The sequence below is a fragment of the Bos mutus genome, chromosome 5 (genome assembly GCF_027580195.1).
Source record: "Bos mutus isolate GX-2022 chromosome 5, NWIPB_WYAK_1.1, whole genome shotgun sequence".
In the NCBI taxonomy this organism is placed as follows: domain Eukaryota; kingdom Metazoa; phylum Chordata; class Mammalia; order Artiodactyla; family Bovidae; genus Bos; species Bos mutus.
In genome coordinates this window covers 61721281-61742830 of record NC_091621.1, presented here as the reverse complement: position 1 = coordinate 61742830, position 21550 = coordinate 61721281, and the positions used below count along the sequence as shown (strand labels likewise).

At 38.9% G+C, this 21550-nt stretch overlaps 1 protein-coding gene across 2 annotated transcripts in view; it reads left to right on the top strand.

Annotated features, from left to right (window-relative positions):
- ACSS3 (acyl-CoA synthetase short chain family member 3) overlaps positions 1-21550 on the top strand; it is a 181026-nt gene that overhangs the window by 33756 nt on the left and 125720 nt on the right. Inside the window, exon 3 of one of the 2 annotated variants that reach the window (XM_005892327.3) lies at positions 20375-20563. The exons of the other annotated variant lie outside the window; for it this stretch is intronic. Coding sequence (XP_005892389.3) covers positions 20375-20563 — 189 coding nt within the window. The remainder of the gene's footprint in view (positions 1-20374; positions 20564-21550) is intronic. 2 annotated transcript variants of the gene reach the window in all.

Below are 21550 nucleotides of genomic sequence, written 5' to 3'. Positions count from 1 at the left end.
AATGAAGTATCTAGAGACAGAGTTTACAGTGGTATGAGGAGGAAAGGCAGTCTGTTATCAAACAATTTTGGTTTTCATCTGAGGCTGTGTTTTATTTTAAAAGATAACATAAATCTGATAACCTGTTATATTCTGTGTTTTATTTTATGTTTGTGTTTTCAGCTTTTAGATACGGTTTATAGCCTGTGTTCAAAACCTTAATCCTATGATTTGGGTATATGGTCATAGTCTCATTCATAATTAAGACAGGTTGATATTAAGATGGGCTTCTTAGGTGGCTCAGTGGTAAAGAATCCACCTATAATGCATGAGACATGGGTTCAATCCCTGGGTCAGGAAGATCCCCTGGGGAAGGTAGTGTCAACCCACTCCAGTCTTCTTGCCTGGAGAATCCCATGTACAGAGGAGCCTGGTGGGCTCCGAAAAGAGTCAGACACGACTTAGTGACTAAACAGTAACAACAACAATATTAAGGTCCTGGTTAATCTTAATTGCTAACCTGATGAGGAAACTTACTTATGTATTTAACATATATGATCTATATCAGTATGTTGAATTTGATACATGACCAAACATCAGAGTCAGAGAACACACTTTGGAAACATACACTAGGAAGTGTTAAATACATTGTTCTTACTCTCATTTTCTGCTGTTTTGTTTTTAATTAGTAAGTGTATCTGATAAGTACACACACACAGTTTGCTTAGAGGCCATTCTGCTAACTCCTCTTGGTTTTCTCATATGGAGTCTGGACTCTTAGACCCTTTTGAGGTTTGTACTGGTTCATTGGTTTCAGATTGGCCTGACATCAAAGTACTTAAAAGGCCTGTTTCTCTCATCTGCTGACAGCTTCTGATTCCCCAGGGTTTTCTTCTCTGAAAGTACTAAAGGAAGGACTGTTAGGAAAGAGGGGGGCATTGTGCTGTATTTTGATTACCTGCTCCTGGTTCCCTGTGGCTTTTACTTTATTAAGTAGAGAAGACAGACAAAGGTTTAATGGGTAAGGCCATTGAGAACAAACAAAAAGAAGAGCCTTTGTACTTTACTTGTTTTTATCTCTGCTGCTTCATTTCTTGGGAGTTTCTGTCTAGGTAAAACTAAAGTCCATACTTCTTAATTAGTGAACCAGAACATTTTAGGGTAAAGTGTTTCAGTGACATGAAGGATCTGAAGATTTTACAGAATGATTCAGAAGTAGAGCTTTTCTCAAACTGTCATCTCTTGGGGGGAGCTGATAATGAAAACGCTTGTTTAAGATATTTGTAAGAGATGGTTTGGTTCAAGATCCCTTGTTCATTCAACACATACTTAGTTTGCATGCCACACCTTCCTTGGAATAAGGAATAAAGGTAAATGAACTTATTCTCTATATTTAAAGAGCTAAAAAAAATCATGGAAACATAAGACTGGTTGTGTAGGGTAGTATAGTATTTTGTCAGAGAAGGCAATGGCACCCCACTCCAGTACTCTTGCCTGGAAAATCCCATGGACTGAAGAGCCTGGTGGGCTGCAGTCCATGGGGTCGCTAAGAGTCGGACACGACTGAGCGACTTCACTTTCACTTTTCACTTTCATGCATTGGAGAAGGAAATGGCAACCCACTCCAGTGTTCTTGCCTGGAGAATCCCAAGGATGGCAGAGCCTGGTGGGCTGCTGTCTATGGGGTCGCACAGAGTCGGACACGACTGAAGCGACTTAGCAGCATAGTATTTTGTGGTAAGGCACCCAACTCAGCCAGAGGCAAATAGGGTTTAGGAAAGCTTTTGCAAGAGTCAGTGTCTTATATGAGTCCTGGGACTTCCTCCCCAACACCCCCTTGCACTACACTACACACCCCAGCAAGCACCCACTGCCCCCCACCTACTGCAGTCAACTCCCCAGGCTTGCTGCACACCCACCTTTGAGCCTTTCTACTTGCCTGCCTTCTGCTTCAGATGGTGTTTCTTCCAGATATCTTATGATTCATGGTACCTGAATATTACTCTCTCAGTGAGACTTTCCTTGGCCATGTTAAATACAGAGGTTCCCATGCACCCCACTTCATGAGTCCTTTTACTGCTTTCCTTTTTTCCTTTTAAAATTTACCTATTTATTACTGAGTACCACTCTTGATATTTTATTTTATAAATAAAATAGGATGTCAGTTCCATGGAGGAAGGCATTTTTGTTTTGCTCACAGAATAGTGCCTGGCACATGGTAAACATTTTTTGACTGGTGAAGCAATGAAAGCTGAGCGCCAAAGAATTGATGGTTTTGAACTGTGGTGTTGGAGAAGACTCTTGAGAGTCCCTTGGACTGCAAGGAGATCCATCCAGTCCATTCTAAAGGAGATAAGTCCTGGGTGTTCTTTGGAAGGACTGATGCTAAAGCTGAAACTCCAATACTTTGGCCACCTCATGCGAAGAGTTGACTCATTGGAAAAAACATTGGAGGGATTGGGGGCAGGAGGAGAAGGGGACGACAGAGGATGAGATGGCTGGATGGCATCACCAACTCGATGGACAAGAGTTTGGGTGAACTCCGGGTGTTGGTGATGAACAGGGAGGCCTGGCGTGCTGCAATTCATGGAGTCGCAAAGAGTCGGACATGACTGAGCGACTGAACTGAACTGAAGCAATGAATGAATGAATGGGCTTCCCAGCTGGGCACTAGTGATTAAGAACCTTCCTGCAATGCAGCAGACATAAAAGATGCAGGTTCGATCCCGGAGTCAGGAAGACCTCCTGGAGGAGGGCATGGCAACCCACCCTAGTACTCTTACCTAGAGAATCCCAGGGACAGAGGAGCCTGGCAGGCTCCAGTCTATAGGATCGTCACTTCAGGACATGACTGAAGTGACTTAGCATGAACGTGCAAAAAAAATTAATGAATGAGCTACCATTTGGAATTTCTAAGTGACTGTAGCTTCCTTTATTGTGGGGATTTTTTATCTTTGAATTGTTCAGTTCAGTTCAGTCGCTCAGTCGTGTCCGACTCTTTGCAGCCCCATGAATTGCAGCACGCCAGGCCTCCCTGTCCATCACCAACTTCCGGAGTTCACCCAAACTCTTGTCCATCGAGTTGGTGATGCCATCCAGCCATCTCATCCTCTGTCGTCCCCTTTTCCTCCTGCCCCCAATTCCTCCCAGCATCAGAGTCTTTTCCAATGAGTCAACTCTTTGCATGAGGTGGCCAAAGTATTGGAGTTTCAGCTTTAGCATCAGTCCTTCCAAAGAACACCCAGGACTGATCTCCTTTAGAATGGACTGGTTTCCAGGTTCGATGCACGATACTGGATGCTTGGGGCTGGTGCACTGGGACGACCCAGAGGGATGGTATGGGGAGGGAGGAGGGAGGAGGGTTCAGGATGGGGAACACATGTATACCTGTGGCAGATTAATTTTGATATATGGCAAAACCAATACAATACTGTAAAGTTAAATAAAATAAAATTTTAAAAAAAAAGATAGAATGGACTGGTTGGATCTCCTTGCAGTCCAAGGGACTCTCAAGAGTCTTCTCCAACACCGCACTTCAAAAGCATCAATTCTTCGGCTCTCAGCTTTCTTCACAGTCCAACTCTCACATCCATACATGACCGCTGGAAAAACCATAGCCTTGACTAGATGGACCTTTGTTGGCAAAGTAATGTCTCTGCTTTTGAATATGCTATCTAGGTTGGTCATAACGTTCCTTCCAAGGAGTAAGCGTCTTTTAATTTCATGGCTGCAGTCACCATCTGCAGTGACTTTGGAGCCCCCAAAATAAAGTCAGCCACTGTTTCCCCATCTATTTGCCACGAAGTGATGGGACCAGATGCCATGATCTTAGTTTTCTGAATGTTGAGCTTTAAGCCAACTTTTTCACTCTCCTCTTTCACTTTCATCAAGAGGCTTTTGAGTTCCTCTTCACTTTCTGCCATAAGGGTGGTGTCATCTGCATATCTGAGGTGATTGATATTTCTCCTGGCAATCTTGATTCCAGCTTGTGCTTCCTCTAGCCCAGCGTTTCTCCTTCTCTTTGTTTTTTTTCCAAATTACTAGTTATAGCAAAGCTCATTGAAATAAAAGTGTGTGTGAGTTTATGTTGCATGTGTATGTGTATATTATATGTAGTTATTCTTTTTAGAAATTCCTACTATGAGTTTATCTTCTCTGCATCTAATTACATTTTAAATTTACTTCTACATGTGTTAAGTTTGTGTTTTTTTGGTATTCATACAGTTGTAAATTTTTATGTGTGTATTCACTAAACAAAAATATGACCCCCTAAAGGGCATTTGAGAAATTTTCATAAATATATGTATGCAGGGAAAATGAAGCCCAGTGTGTACTACATTTTCCTGATTTAATTCAAACTGAAAGTGTCTATTATCTTTACTAAAGGTAGCTTTTGAAATATAATTACGGCAGGAGCTGTAGTTATAAAGGCTGAATAATTTAGAGGAGAAAATTACTCTGAAATCAAGGGCTATATCCCATGAGAAGGCCTCCTTCCAACCTCTGCCCCCTTTAGGAAGCTCTCTTCAAAATGTGAATTTTGTCTTCTCAGAAACATGTCAGGGTAAGATCATCTCATATTTCTTTGCTTGCCACATCATCAGTATTTCCAGAAGCAAACCCCTAAATCACCAAAACCAGAACACGCAGAAGTCCAGCCCTGCCAGAGGTTGCCTTATTGAGGAGAAGATATACAGCAGTGGGTATACTTAGTTTTCTTTTCTTAAACTTCCTAAATAAACAATAAATACTTCAGTTGTGTTACAGTCTGCACCACTAAAAATTATATCTCTGTAAGACAGCTTATGTTTTCCATGGTTGGTAAATTGTGAACGAGGCTATTATGAGATTGAATTTAAAGCAGTTCATGTATTTTTCTAGCATGCAGGTTTTTAAACTTCTATTGAAATGTGATATACATTTAGAATAGTGTACAGGTCATAAGTATAAACTTGTTAGATTTTTCACAAACAGAACACACTCATGTCACCAGATCAGAAAACAGAGTATTCCCAGCTCCCAGAAGCACTTATTATGCTTCCTTTTAGTCATTTCTCTCTCAACACGCATGTGATTGTTATCCAGACGTCTAAACACCATCTATGATGAGGTTGCCTTGCTTTCTCCAACTTTGTGGAAACGGAATAAATCAATATACTTTTTTTTTTTCCAACTTTTTGTTTATGAGACTCTTTCATTTAATTGTAAGAGGCTGTAGTTGGGTCACTTGATTAATGACTAGTTTGGGGCTGTTACAAATAATGCTGATATGAATATATTTGTGAGCAAAATTTGGTGACAATATGTGTGCATTAATTGGAGGGACAAGCTTAGGAGTAAGATGGCAGATTATGGAGCAGGCACATGCTTGGCTTGCATGCTGCTGCTGCTAAGTCGCTTCAGTTGTGTCCGACTCTGTGCGATCCCATAGACGGCAGCCCACCAGGCTTGCCCGTCCCTGGGATTCTCCAGGCAAGAACACTGGAGTGGGTTGCCATTTCCTTCTCCAATGCATGAAAGTGAAGAGTGAAAGTGAAGTCGCTCAGTCCTGTCTGACTCTTAGTGACCCCGTGGACTGCAGCCTACCAGGCTCCTCCGTCCATGGGATTTTCCAGGCAAGAGCACTGGAGTGGGGTGCCATTGCCTTCTCCGCTTGGCTTGCATAGATAAGGTCAAACAATTTGCAGAGTGGTTGTACCAACTTAACATTTTGAGTGTTGGTGGTAGGAGAGTGCTAGTTGCCAAAACTTGATGTTGCCCATGCCAAGTCTTTTTAGTCTGGGCCTTTCGAGTAGCTGTGCACTGATACTGCCTTCTGGCAATAAATACATGTTAAATATTTATGATTTATTTGGCTGTGTCGGGTCTTAGTTGTGGTCTGCGTGAACTTCATTGCATCATGCGGGATCTTTGTTATGCTGCCCACACTCAGTGGTTGCAGCACGTGGGCTCAGCAGTTGTGGTGCACGGGCCTAGTTGCTCCACGGCATGTGGGATCTTAGTTCCCCTACTGGGGTTTGAACCCGAGTCCCCTGCATTGCAAGGCGGATTCTTAACACCGGACCCCTGGAGAAGTCTGGATTTAATTTCATCATCCCTAATGGCTAATGCAGTTAACTCCTTGTCCTGTGCTTTGGGGCCATTTATTGTTCTACTTTTCTGAAGAGCCCAGTCAGGTCTTTTGTGCATTTACTTTTCTTTTGGATCGTTTCCACGTCAGGAAGTTTTGGTGAGAGATTTTCTCACAATTGAAGAGAATAGCTTATCAATATCTGAAAACCTTAAGAATAAAAGATGAAGGTCCTTTAGTAAAAATGATGATTAAATAGTTTTAGAAATCTAAAGATGAGGACATTGTTGCCTGTTTTAAAAATAATTAATGTGAAAGTCTATGCTTTACTAATCTTGACTAACCTTTTTTTTTTTTTGAAGAAAGTTTGGAAGCAAATTCCTTACAGTAGAAGCAGGAAGCATGAGCCCCAGTGTTAAGGCTGTAAATGATCTACTGAAGATGATGCTGTGTTAGTACTTTCATGGATGTTAAAAGGCTCTACTTACATTGATTTTTGAGTGGTCTGGCTTCATCTAATTTTCCCAGAAACCTTGTTATTTTTGTGAGCTAATTTGGGCAGTGCAAAGTTGTATAATGTGGTTTAGCAGAAACACTTATATTTCATTTGAAATTGAAGATGTTTACATATGAACTACTGATTTAAGTTTTTATCTAAATTATAGCTGGAACTTTATTTGAGTAACTTTTCAGCTTAATGAAATTTAAGTTAGATTCTGAGAGTACTCCACAGAAAGAAAATAGGTATTAGATCAATCTAATAGATAATATAGAAGGGAATAAATTAAATCAGAAAACAACATTTTGGTATTTCCTGGCTTCTTTTTTCCCTATTGTTAGAGCCATGCATTCAACACTAGAAATGTCTAAAGATAATTTTTACATCAACACAGAATAGCAACAATATGGGCAACCCTTTTGAATTGTCTCAGCCAGGTTTTTAAAGAAATTATATTTCTCTAATTTTCTGAAATCAATTTTCTGTCTGCAGTATAAACTCACTTCTTTTCCACTCTCCCTATGCCAGAAATCCTCACCATGCTTCGAAGTCCAGACCACTTTACTTGTACCTTTCTCTAAGCACTGGTTTCTTTTTGCTTTTTATTTTACTTAGCAGTGTACCTACACTATTGGTATACCTACGTATTTATTAATGTACCTCGTGACCATAGTAAAAGCTTCTTGAGAATAAGGGTTATATTTTATTTATCAATTTATTTTATTTATACAATGCTTTATCATTTATATTATATATATATTATATATATATATATATATATAATATATATATTCCAATATATATATCATTGGAAGGACTGATGATGAAGCTGAAACTCCAATACTTTGGCCACTTGATGCAAAGAACTGACTCACTGGAAAAGACCCTGATGCTGGGAAAGATTGAAGGCTGGAGGAGAAGGGGATGACAGACGATGAGATGCTTGGATGGCATCACTGACTCGATGGACATGAGTTTGAGCAAGCTCCAGAAGTTGGTGATAGACAGAGAAGCTTGGAGTGCTACAGTCTATGGGGTTGCAAAGAGTCGGACATGACTGAGTGACTGAACTGAATTGATTCAGTGTTTAATATAGGCCTCATAGCATAAGCTCAAATTACATACTGAATGAATTCATGAATAGAATATTCAGTAACTTTCATTAAAAAGTAAAGAAAAATTGAACTATTGTCTAAGAGAAATAATCATTTCCAAAAATATCACTTGTCTCTTCCACATTGTAATTTTTTTTATATATTGGGAAATTTAAATTTTTTAATAGGGCAAAAATCTTCTTTATTTTAATGCTTTGCTTGACTAAAAGTTTCTATCTGCATCTCAAAGTTCTGCTTAAAACATTTACCTGATTTGGTCATTTTGGAAATGTAGAAGTCTGGTCTCTAGTAGTTTTTATTCCTGCATTTGCTTAATGAATTTATTTTTATCATTCATTGGTAGGTTCTTGTTAGATGATTTGTCTTGTCTACAAGGTGGTTAAACTCTGACCTCTTTGAAAGTTAACTCGGTAAGATCAGTGGATGATCTGCTTTCCATTTATTTTCTTGGACTGGAATGATGATGGAGCCAAGTTTATTTATTTGTTCAAAATATACTTTTAGATACCTAATATGTATTTGGCGCTTCTGTGGACACCATGCATTACAGTAGTGAATGATACAGTCTTTGCCTACAGGAAAATTGCATTCTAATTGGGGAGATAGGTTATGAATAAAAAGATAATACAAGTGAAAAGATACCATGACATAAGGGAAGAAAAGCATAAGGCTAGAGTGACCTGGCCTCTCTTTTATATAGATTTGTCTGAGAAAACTGCTTATCACTGAAGAGATAACCCAGTGACATGGACTCAGATAAAGGCTGGAAGAAACCATGTCAACATTTGGAGGAAATGATATTGGGCAAAAGGCTTCCTAGGTGGCAGTAGTGGTAAAGAACCTGCCTGCCAGTGCGGGAGATGCAGGAGACACGGATTTGATCCCTGAGTCGGCAAGATCCCCTGGAGGAGGGCATGGCAGCCCACTCCAGTATTCTTGCCTGGAGAATCTCATGGACAGAGGAGCCTGGTGGGCTGTGGTCCATAGCAATGGCACCCCACTCTAATACTCTTACCTGGAAAATCCCATGGACGGAGGAGCCTGGTGGGCTGCAGTCCATGGGGTCGCTAAGAGTCAGACACGACTGAGCGACTTCACTTTCACTTTTCACTTTCATGCATTGGAGAAGGAAATGGCAACCCACTCCAGTGTTCTTGCCTGGAGAATCCCAGGGATGGGGGAGCCTTGTGGGCTGCCCTCTATGAGGTTGCACAGAGTCGGACACGACTGAAGCGACTTAGCAGCAGCAGCAGCAGAGTAACTTAGCACGTGCACAACAAATCCCAGATTTTGATATATAAATATTTTAACCTGTTAATGTTATAATAGACATTTTGTTTGAACAGTAAATAATTCTTCAGGGAGACAAATAATAGCTGAAAACCAAGTCCCATAGGTGGCGTACGAGAGATGGAGAAGGAAGACGTCTTCCGAGGAATGCATATTCAACCAGATATTGAATGCTTATTGTATGAGGCAGAGGGCTCAGAAAAATGAATGTTTCCTACTCTCAAGGAACTCCTAGTTTGCCTGGTGAGAAGAACACAAAAGCAACTGTGTGTAATGTAACATTTATAGCACAGAGGAAGAAGGGACTAATCTGGCTCCAGTAGTTGAGAGAAGGCTTTGCTGTGAAAGTGAAGCATTAGTTGGATCATAAAAGAAAGAAAGAAATATGTGCCACCTGTCTTGGCTGTTGTAAATAGTGCTACAGTGAACATTGGGGTATATGTGTCTTTTTGAATTTTGATTTTCTCAGGGTGTAGGCCCAGTAGTGGGATTGCTGGATCATATGATAGTTTTATTTTTAGATTTTTAAGGAGCCTTCATCCTGTTCTCCATAGTGGCTGTATCGATTTACATTCCCAGCAACGGTGCAAGAAGGTTCTCTTTTCTCCACATCCTCTCCAACATGGAAAAATACCATATATTAATGCATATATATAAAATCTAGAAAAATGGTTCTGATGAACCTGTTTTCAGGGCAGGAATGGAGATACAGATGGAGAGGAATCTGTGCCCCATACACAGATGGCCTCCCTACAGGTGTCCCTGGTCTGCAGCAGATTTGTGCCAGAGTTGGACCTGACATGGTTAATGATGGCGTGCACTGTGAAGGCAAGAATGGCTGTGTTTGCTGACCTAGGGGAGGCCAACAAGATGAATTACTTGGGATCCCAAGTAGAAAGATGGCTGAAGAACACGAGAGAGACAGTTACTAAAGTCAAGAAGGTACTGAGTAGAAAGAGAAACTGTGCTCCTCCATGTGGAAGTGCGAGGAACTGGTAACAGTTATTCTTCTGTTGACCACCACCTGCACTCGCTGTACTGTCAGCGACTTTAGGACAGCTGAGCGTGTCATCAGCTTTCAGCTTCTGACCTTTAATAATAAATGTTTGAAGCTACGAAATTATTTGACTTGATAGAATTTTCAAAGCAAGTTGAGGATAAAGCTAATTAATATGATGGAAGACATTGGCTTAAGTGATGCAAATAGAGATGTGAGGATAGAATCATATTTCAAGTGTGTGAAATGTTTTGTTAGGCTTTTTGAAATCAGTAAAGATCTACACATGGGAAATGATGCTATTAACTTTAGTTTAATTCATTTGACAGTTTTATACTCATAGTTTTGACATTTGTACTAGTTAAGTAAAATAAATGTGAATAAATCAATGCATGTTGCATTCAGTAGAGTTATTGTGAAGACTGGAGATCGTGGGGGAATTGATTGTTCATTTTTTCATGCTATACTTGATTGAAGATAATTTTGTTTTCATTATAAAGCTGAATTATGTTAACTTTAGGTGATGGACAGGGAGGCCTGGCGTGCTGCGATTCATGGGGTCGCAAAGAGTCGGACACAACTGAGCAACTGATCTGATCTGATCTGATATCATATATAGTTTTTATGGGAAATTTTATCTATTTATGGGTATTTATGATATATTCTTGGCATTTGTGATGATCTACATTGCTTTATTAGCTACTCTGCATGCATGCTTGCTCAGTTGCATCTGACTCTTTGTGACCCCCTGAATTGTAGCCCACCTAGCTCCTCTGTCCGTAGAATTTTCCAGGTAAGAATACTGGAGTGGGTTGCCATTTCCTTCTTCAGGGGAACTTCCTGACTCAGGGATTAAACCTGTGCCCTTGTGTCTCCTGCATTGGCAGGCAGATTCTTTAACACTGAGCCACTGGGAAGCCCTTATTACCTACTAGTGTGTGCATTATCTTTGTGAATTTTTCATTTTTTAAAGATAATGTGTGCCTCTTTTTGGTGAGTGATATTAATGCTATTGGGAACAGACCCAACTATTGCAATGATCTTGTGTCCTTGTACAACTCCTGGGATATTTAGCAACTTCTCTGTGAGCCATTTGTATATATTCATTGACTTCTAGATTGTATTGACCAATGAAATCATAAAGGTTAACAGGAACACAGGCAAATTCTGGAAAGTATGATTGGTGTACCCGGAGTAGTTGTCATGTTTATGTACTGTCTATAAAAATGCTGAGGGTGTTTGTTTAATTAAAGCTTTGATTAAATAATCAGTGTAGAATCGATCTAAATGATGCAAGGTTCCTGTTGACATCTCTTGCCATCTCTTGCTGCTTTTATATTTGTCTTTCTTTATGAGAAAAAAGATCAATGAAGCAATTTTTTTCCTCTTAAAAATGGAGACATATGAATACTTCATAAAGGAAAAGCATTCTTACATACTTTTTGTATTGACACAAATTGTTTTTTAATGTGCAATTAAAACTAGGTTTTAATGTCTTTTCTTTATAGCTCAATAGATACATAAAGCCATCTATGATTTATAAGCCAGGATAAAAACAAATCTACAAGTTCAACCAAGCTCAGATTGACAAAATTAATTTCATATAGTGAGTAATGTTGAGGTAGACCTGAACATCTAACTGCAAGGTGCTTATGGTTTGAGTGCTGCGGCCCTGGGTCCTTTGAGTTTAGGCAACCCGTTCTCTGTGATGCCTCAATTCTTCTGTCACGTGTGTGTGTGTGTGTGTGTTAGTTGCTTAGTCGTGTCTGACTCTTTGCAACCCCACAGACTGCAGCCCACCAGGCCCCCCTGTCCATGGGACTCTCCAGGCAAGAACACTGGAGTGGGCTGCCATTTCCTTCTCCAAAAGGAACTATAGAAAGAAAGAAAGTGAAGTCGCGTAGTAGTGCTTAAACTTTCATAAAGCCTTTTATTTTACAGTTTTGTTATAAAAATCATTACATCACCTGGCTTTTATTTAATATGCATGAATTATAAAAAAAATTACAAATAAATACAGTGAAACTGCATGAGTGCTCATAAATCCAGAATATGCTTTACATGATTAATTTTTTAAAAATTGTCATCAAAATGAAAACACCAGGTTTAAAAATTCTCATAGAGAATTCATGGATGACCATGAGAATGTCTCCACAGACCCCAGGTTGAGAAACACAACAGTAAACAATTTATTAGACTGAGAAAAAGGAATATAGTTTTAATTCACTTAGTGCTACTTAAAATATTTTCCGTTGGTCTTTTAACATGGTGTTTATAGCAGTCACACTGTAATTTCTTTGTAAATATTGATTTCATTTTACAATTTGCTTGTTTACTACTATATACACAAATATGTAAGGCAGTGATTTTTTATCATGGTCTTTATGTTCATTGAAGAATATAGCCATATCCAGATGACTTACATGAGTTTATATTTAATTGAATGTTCTTTATTAATAGAGCATAGTAGATTCTGTACCTTTTAAACATATAATACATTTGGAAAAATGTGTACATTAACTACATTATACTGTAGTTTTTCTAGAATATCTTTGTAAAGCTATGAGAGTGCAAAATTATGAAGAATGACTTCTCCAATAGTTGAATTCTGTTTCATTGTAGTCCAGGTGGGTTTATTGTAAAAAAATGTAATAAAACTTGCTTTAGGACTTGGAATATTTCCCTTAGAAACACTCTAGAAAGCATACAGAAAGTAATCAACTTTGACTTGAGCTATGGTTTAAAAATTCATTTGAGAAGTCTTTAATTGGAATCTGTATAATATTTCTCCATGTGTCTCTGAATGGTGCTTTTCTGAGTGGTGCTTGGGTTCCAGGCTGGCTACCAAACTGTTTAACACATAATTTAGCTGGACATAATTTAGTGCATAATTTAGTGCATTAGCAGTGACAAATAATACAGTCAGTATGCTTGCAATACTTGTAATTCAGGGTTTAAGCGAAGAAAATAAAATGAATGAGAATTTATTGGAAATATTGGTGCTAGAGAAAAAACACGTGCAATTAGAGAAGAGTGTAGAGATAGAGACCAATGAGTTAGTTCTGAGGAGTCTTTCTGGGCAGTTTAAAGAGTTACAGAGGTGGATGTTACTGTGAAGAAGACAAGTGGAGGTGGTCTGTAAGGAGGAGGTTTGCCTAAGGTGGGATAAACTGAGAGGGTAAACAGTGGCAGGAAAGGGGACATGGTATGATGTCCCAGGGACAAAAGGAGGATGTTGTGAGGATCAGCTGGAAATGGATCCAGGAGGGGACCCCGGAGTTTGGCTTTTTGGTAGATGGAAGGTGGGGAAAGGGTCAAGATTACATGTAAATTGGGGTTTATAACTTTCATAGTGTCTGTTTTAAACCTCTGGTAGATAATGCAGCAAAACCACGTTTACACACAGTCTGCGTTTTAGACAGAGTATCATTTTTTTCTTGTTGTTGGACAAAGAATATGACTTTATTTAAAAAGCTGGCTGACCGAGAAGATGGCAGACAAATGTCTCAAAGTTTTAATATCATAGTTTTAAATGGTTCTGTGTGTAGTCACCACCTAAGGGTTCTTCTGTTTTTCTTTCTCAGCTACCCTGCTTAGACTCTTTAACAACGCAGCCCTCTCGCTAATGTCCTCACCTGTCTAACCTGTTGTTGTTCCATCTCACCTCCATGATGGAACTGCAGACCTTGATCAGCCTAGTTTTTTGCCATCTCCATTTCTGTATCTTAATGTGTTGAATGCATGCTGTGTGTGCTAAGTCACTTCAGTCGTGTCTGACTCTGTGCAACCCCATGGACTATAGCCCGCCAGGCTCCTCTGTCCATGGGATTCTCCAGGCAGAATACTGGAGTGGGTAGCCATTCCCTTCTGCAGAGAATCTTCCTGACCCAGAGATTGAACCCACATCTCTTATGTCTCCTGCATTGGCAGGCAGGTTCTTTCCCACTGGCGCCACCTGGGAAGCCCACCTCCCTTGAAAAATTGAAGAAAAATGTCCTAACTGCAAATAGGGGTTTACTACAAATCCATCATCCCCAGTATCCATTGGGATTTCAGTCCTGTATCTTTTTTCCTTTAGCATTTCTTTGATAAGTTTTGTCTTCTGCCCTCCAAAGCCTATTTTAAACCTTTGACTGTCCCATTTCTGTGCCTCAAGCTTAACAGGGAACTTTGATTCAAGCCTGGCAACTGATTTTTGTGGATGAAAGCATTTGCCAACCAGTTCTTGGAACCCAAACCTGAACCCGTTCTTTCTTTCCTACCATTACTTCTTGCATCCTTCAACCATCATTTCCTATATGGTCTACACAAAGTATTTCTCAAATCATGTCATTTATTTTTATCACCACTGTCACAGCCCTAGATCTTGCAAAAATAATTCATTGTAAGGATAAGGAAAGTGCCTACTTCTACAGAGATCTTAACCTGAATATAAATCTAACTTAACAAAGCTTAGCAAGGTTCTAAAAGATACATGGTACTGAATCTCTATATCTTTCCAAGTCATCTCACAACATTCTTCACCCTGAATTCTTGCTTGTCTATTCTGAACTGCTTTACTTTCTCAGACAAATGCCTAATCAAAATAGCAAATTTCCTGAGGATTAGGAATTTTGGCAGAAACTATCAAGTGAGTAAAAGCAGGAGAAAGTCATTATTACTCAACCATTAATGCCCTGAGTGAAAAGATGTTAAAATGGTAAAAAGTGGAAGCAATCCTTAATTATTCTTTTCTATATAGTTTCTTTCCTTTTAATTATACATACAGTAGTCATGTCATGAGTAAATGATAGGCGTCAATTACATTTTCTATTCTTTTAGACCTTGGACTTCTCCTTTATGGAGGATTATTTTCTCTGTCAACAATGGCCTGACTGAAATAGGAGTACTATTTTAAAATGAACAAGATGTCCTTTTTAAGATGTGATAAATTTTGATGATCTGCTTGTAAATCGCAGCATATCAACATTAAAGAAATGGAGAGCATATTCCTTATCAAGTCTCTGAGCAACATGCATAGAAAAGGGTAGGATTGAACTAATTTTCTGTGAAATACAGTCTGAAAATCATATTAGTCTTGAAAGTACACAGATTATTGAAATTGTGGTTATTTTGAGCCTGAACTAAATAGATTAAACAATTCTCCATTTCATTCTGCTTGCAAATACACAGCCTTAAAATGACCAAATAATGATTGAAACCCACTTGTGAAGAAAGTTGGGAATGAGAAAAATGATTACTCTCAGGAATGATATTAATTCCTTCATTTGGGGAAAACTATTTGGGAAGAAATGTGTTAGTATAGATTTTCTAGTTCATTATCAGATAACTGTTTTGAACATAAGATACTACTTTATATTCTTTTCTAAAACTCAATAGAATTCCATTTTAAAATATGAATGCATATTATTTGTTTTAGATAGTAATAATACATTTTATTCTTGAATATAAATGGTATAGTTTTATCTTTTGAGGAAAGGTTGATTTCTCTTCTTTTAATTAACATCACATCACCTCTACCTTCTTTCTATTGAAAAGCATAGCTTACAATTGAATGGACTTAATATAGCATCATATTTAACAGAAAATTATCTCAATGTCATATCCAATAAGTAGTCACTGTCTTAAAAAGTTACATTTGTAGAAACTTCTTATGTTAGATGAAAATATTTGCATTCCTGAAAGGTTCCTTTCAAATAATTTTAGTATTATGTCACATCTTAAGCTGTTTTGATATAATTTATTCTTTTCACAGATACTTATTTACCTGGATGCATGGTTGGTGCATGACCAAAAGAAGAAACAATTCATTAGAGATAAATTTTTACCTTCTTGGTGGCTCTCTATGTATGTACAAGTAAAGAAAAAGCAAAACCATGTCTGTATGATGTGTGGGTACAAAATATGTGATTAATTTATATGTTTAAAAGTAAAATATAGGTACTTTAGGTACTTAACTCTTTCTATGGGAAATTAAGTATAGTCTGAAGAGCAGGTCATTCATATCCAACTTTAGTAAACTGTTTCCTCAGATATTATAATTAATTTTTTTTTGGTAAAGAGATGCTTTTTAAATAATACTTGTATGTATTCATTTGGTTGTGCGTGGTCTTTGTTGGTGCGTGGGCTTTTCTCTAGCTGAGACTTCTCCTGAACTGTGGTCCACAGGCTTCCCTTGCAGTGGCTTCCCTTGCAGAGCACAGGCTCGGGGCACGCCGGCTTCGGTGGTTGCGGCCCCCGGGCTCTAGAGCACAGAATCAGTAGTTGGGGTGCACGGGCTTAGTTGCTCTGCAGCATGTTGGATCTTCCCAGATCAGGGTCGAACCCATGTCTCCTGTATTGGCAGGCAGATTCACCACTGAGCCACCAGGGAAGCCCCTATAATTTATTTTTAAGCTACTTCCATTTTCTGATATTGATTCAAGCAGAGTTTGCAGAGTAACATCATTGCTATTTAGAAATATGCTTTCTCTTGTCTTCTCTTTCATATAATTTTCTTTGACATGGCCCTAAGGTTGCCTCTGATTGTTATCTTTTTACTATAATTTGGACAACAATGCTCTCATTGTCTTACAAACAGTGATTTTCCTTAGATGGACACACTGGTGGTTTGTGAAGCAAGTGCTGTTTACTCTGTGGAACATAATCTTTGATCAGTTTTGACTAATGTTCATATTTGTGTTGAGGGAATATTTTTTAATGAAACATTCTCAAATGCTTTCATATTAATAAATCCCATTTTTTATGAGCTAATATTTTATTTTTCATGAGTGTATTTATTAAAAAGTCTTGAAACCTATTTCCCCATTCATTTTCAAATTTATAAAAAATATTAATTATATTTATTTTATAATTTACAAGTAACGGTGGAAAATTTTGCTGGAGTAACATTTAGTCCCAAAAAGTACTAAAAAAGGTATTTTCTCTATCGATCGTATAAAACGTGTGTCTTCCTAGCGACTCAAGCGTGATTAGTATAGCATCTAAACACTGAGGAGTAGCTGCCTGGAGGGAGGGTAACAAGGCCAAAAGTGCACCATCTAGTGGTGACACAGACATAGTGCAGCTTAATTTGACGAGATAGTCTTCCAGGGCCGTGGTTAACAACTCAGATGCCTGCAGAAGCCCGGCAGGTAGTATGTATGGGAGAAATGGATGGGAGAAAAATCAGTTATCCATCAGTTATCACATCTCTGTGGGCTTCTGTGGTGACCCAATGGTAAAGAATCTGCTTGCCACTGCAGGATACATGGGTACAGTTCCTAGGTTGGGGAAGATCCCCTGGAGAAGGAAATGACAACCCACTCCAGTATTCTTGCCTGGGAAATCCCATGGATGGAGGAGCCTGGCAGACTACAGTGCCCAGGGGTTGCAAAGCGTCAGACATGCCTTAGTGACTAAGTAACAACAAAACTCACATCTCTTTAATTATGGAACTGTGGTGTAAGCACATGACAAAATAAACAGGTTGCAGAAGAATATATTTTAAACTGAGAAGGAAAGAACAATGCAAGCTCTGTTATGAATAACCCTAGGGAATGGCAAGTTCATGGCAAACCCAGCAGCTGATCTTTGGGTTCAGTTGATTGTTGTCATTCAAGAACACAAAGCCACTGTGACTAGACCTTCCAGTTTTTTAAGAGAACCTAGAAATCTGAATTTGCATATGAAATCTTCTGATTTTAATATGTTGGCTCTTTGTCTTTTTTAGGTGTGACATGACCTCACCTTAAATACATCTTGGGGCTACATTTAGCCATTGTGAGATCTTTTTTTTTTTTTTTTTAAGAGCTGAATTTAGTGATTTTCATTTCTTTAAGAGGACAGACAAATTTTAGACATCTTCCAGCAACATTGTGAAGTGAGACTGGATTTTAAAGTTACTGAATCACTGCTGGATTGGATTTTGGTTGAAAATTCTTTTTATTCAACACTATTTAAGATGCCAAGACTATAGCTGTGAATAGGACAAACTCTTCTCGTTGGTCTCTCCCAGTGCTCCACCTTAAATGGAACACCCAGTAATGCAACCCCAGAGCGTGGCTACTTTCTGCAGGGTTTACAGTGAGATGTTTGGATATAACTTTTGGTGTTACCTTGGTTCTTAAACTCCATTAGGAATTTAAGTTCATGGTTGATGTTACTTTGATTTATTTTTCTTATAACTTCCTACTGGGCAACTTGGGGTTCTTAAAAAAATAGCACAAAATTAGAGTTTGCAATACAGGGCAGGATGAAACACTGAGATAGTTGTTTGTTACTTTCTGTATTTCCCCAGAGCCCTTGACCTTGACCACATCTTTTGCCATCTGCACAGAGGAAGTGAATAGAGAGAAAAAGGAAGAATGATCAGGATTCTGAATCCTTTGAACTTGTTCAAAAAGTAGGAGAGGCAGAGTGAAATGAAAGGAACCACTAATAGCGGTGTGGCCTAATTCCTTCTCCCAGGCCTCCTCTGTTCACTCTTTTAAATGTCACATTTAAAGGCAAGCATAGTCCTTCCATTTGCCCAGCGGATCCCTTCCACCCCTTAAGTGCTCTGACCTGATACGTGACTACTTTCTCATTTGATCTTTCTGTTCCACAGTCACATCACATATGATCCCATTTACACCACCGTACTGGTGTCCTGTCTGCCTGAAATAGTATACTCACAGATAGCTACTTATTCTTGACCTCCTGCGTGTCGTTGCTCAAGGGTTGCTTTCTTAGGTCTGTCCTGATGGTCCCATTGAGAATTATATCCCCTGTATCCCAGTCCCCTCTGGTTTGCTCTACTCCCCCCATCAAATGGCACTCAGTACCTTTTAACGTAATATATGATTATTATGTTCATTTCATACTCTCTGTTAAAACAAGCACGAGTACTCTGGGGGTAGAGATCTCTGTCTTGTTTGTTTACTGATGTGTCAGAAAACAATGTGTGTGATGTATGGAAACTCAATATATATTTTTTAGATGAAAAAATGTTGAAGTTCTTATTCACTTAAATCTGTGCATACTTCCTGCAGTCTGCTGCAGTGGAAAGGTTTCTTGCAACAAACTATGTCATGTGTAGGCTTATGATCTATTTTATCTTTGAACTTGGACTTGCGTGTGTGCTCCGTCGTGTCCAACTCTTTTCGACCTCATGGACTTTAGCCTGCCAGCCACCTCTGTCCATGGAATTTTCCAGGCAAGAATACAGGAGTGGGTTGCCATTTTCTTCTCCAGGGAATCTTCCCTACCCGGGGATCGAACCTGTGTCTCTTTGTGTCTCCTGCATTGGCTGATGGGCTCTTTACCAGCTGAGCCACCAGGAAAAACCCATTTTTGTCTTTATTACTAGAAGTACATGTTAAGATGAAAAATATTTGTTTGATTCCTAAATGCATGTTAGAAGTAAAAAAAAAGTTTGAATGTATGCTCTTAATATAGAGGGCAGTCACTTTATGTAGATAATTAGTATTAAAAACAGCAAAGAAAAAATACTTGGTTTTAGGGCAACAGAAAGAACCAAGAATATGAGGTCAAAAGGCCTGTAATGGATCCTGGTTACACCTAAGGTTAGCTATTTATTATTTCTGAGTGTCAGTTGCCTTTTCTTTAAAATAGGAATAATAATAATAATAGAATCTGTCTTATTTACTTTATAAATGTTTGATGATATGTTTTCCCTGTTAATCCATGCTTGTTTCCTTCAACAATTAGCCCAACATATATCTGAATTTGAGACTCATTTATTTATCTGTTCACTTGACAGATTACCCTTTAACATACAAGCTCCACAGGGAAAAGCCTGTGTCTTTGTTTTTTTTGGTGTTGTTTTCCCAACCTTAAACACAATGGCATATGATAGTTTTTCAGTAAAAATATTGTTGAGTGAATAATTAAGCAAATTTAAGCCATGAAATTCACGTGGCATAATAATAGTAAATCGGCTTGTAGTCAAGTGAAGTAAAGTGAAATCGCTTAGTCGGGTCTGACTCTCTGACCCCATTGACTGTACAGTCCATGGAATTCTCCAGGCCAGAATACTGGGGTGGGTGGCCATTGCCTTCTCCAGGGGATCGTCCCAACCCAGGGATTGAACCCAGGTACCCTGCATTGCAGGCAGATTCTTTACCAGCTGAGCCACAAGGGAAGCCCAAGAATACTGGAGTGGGTGGGATCTTCCTGACCCAGGAATCAAACTGGAGTCTCCTGCATGGCAGGCAGATTCTTTACCAACTGAACTATCAGGAAAGCCCTGTAGTCTATTACAATAGTCCAAATGTCTGTTATTGTCACCATCTAAACACTTATCATCATCATCAATATGTATTACTCAGGCTTCTATAATCCACTGCCAATGGGGTGAATGTCTTGTAGGGTTACTCCTATACCTTACAAGTTTAGTGAATTAATACAGAGAACACTTTGCTGATCTGGTGATGCTGTTACAGGTCTCTAAGCTGGCTGGTGTTTTGGTCAAGCATGGTGTCAGGAAGGGTGACACCGTGGTTATCTACATGCCCATGATCCCACAGGCGATGTACGCCATGCTGGCGTGTGCCAGGATAGGAGCCATCCACAGTCTCATATTTGGGGGATTTGCATCCAAAGAACTAAGCACTCGCATTGATCATGCAAAGGTAAGTGTTTTGTTTGGAGAAATCAAGCAATAACCACATATAGTACAGCTGTGTTCATCTGCAAATGAACCATGCAAGAGTGATTGTGTTTACTAGATCCTCTTATCAAATGAGATAAAGTTGACTTTTTACTTGGCATACACTATTAACCAAAATTTTATTTGTGAGTAGGTCCTATGTGAAAGATATCACTCTAAATACTGTGAAGAGTATGACATATAAGGTGCAAGTCTTTCAAATTAACTTGCCATTTACATTTGGATGTATAAGAACTTTAAGAAAGATAATAACTAATATACTCATTCAGCATGTATTTATTAAGCTTCCACTCTATGTCTGGTACTCTCCTTGGAACTGGTTAATAAATGATACTTATCACATGGATGGGGCACATGACTAGTTTTATAACCTGTATATTTCCACGAATGGTGGTATATAGCATAGTGGTTAAGAGGGAGTGTCAGGGACGGGTGAAGTTATACATTTAGATGGGGTACTGACATCACAAACTTGAAAGGCTGTTGTGAAATATCATTGAGATATTGAATTTAAAACACTTAACATAGTGTCTGGGATATAGTACCCATTAAAAAAAGATTAGCTGTTATTATTCTATGAATTTAGAGCAGGGATTAGCAAACTTTTTTCTGTAAGTTACCGGGTAGTAAGTATTTTAGGCATTGTGGGTCACATGTGAGCTTCTGTTGAAACTACGGAGCTGTGTTGTAGCACTTAAGCACTACAGAAGCAAAGGGCATGCAGTGTCCCAACAACACTTTACAGAATGTAATTTGGGTAGGATTGGGCTCTGAATCATAGTTTTCAGACCCCTGATTTAGAGACAGGAATGATATCTCTTGGTTGGGGTGGCTGAAGAAGGCTTCCTGAAAGAGGTGAGATTTGAGTTATATAATATCTTGGTTATGATTCAGGTAGTTGAAAAGAATGATGTAGTCGGATCCAAAAGGTGAGAAAAAGAATTAGAGG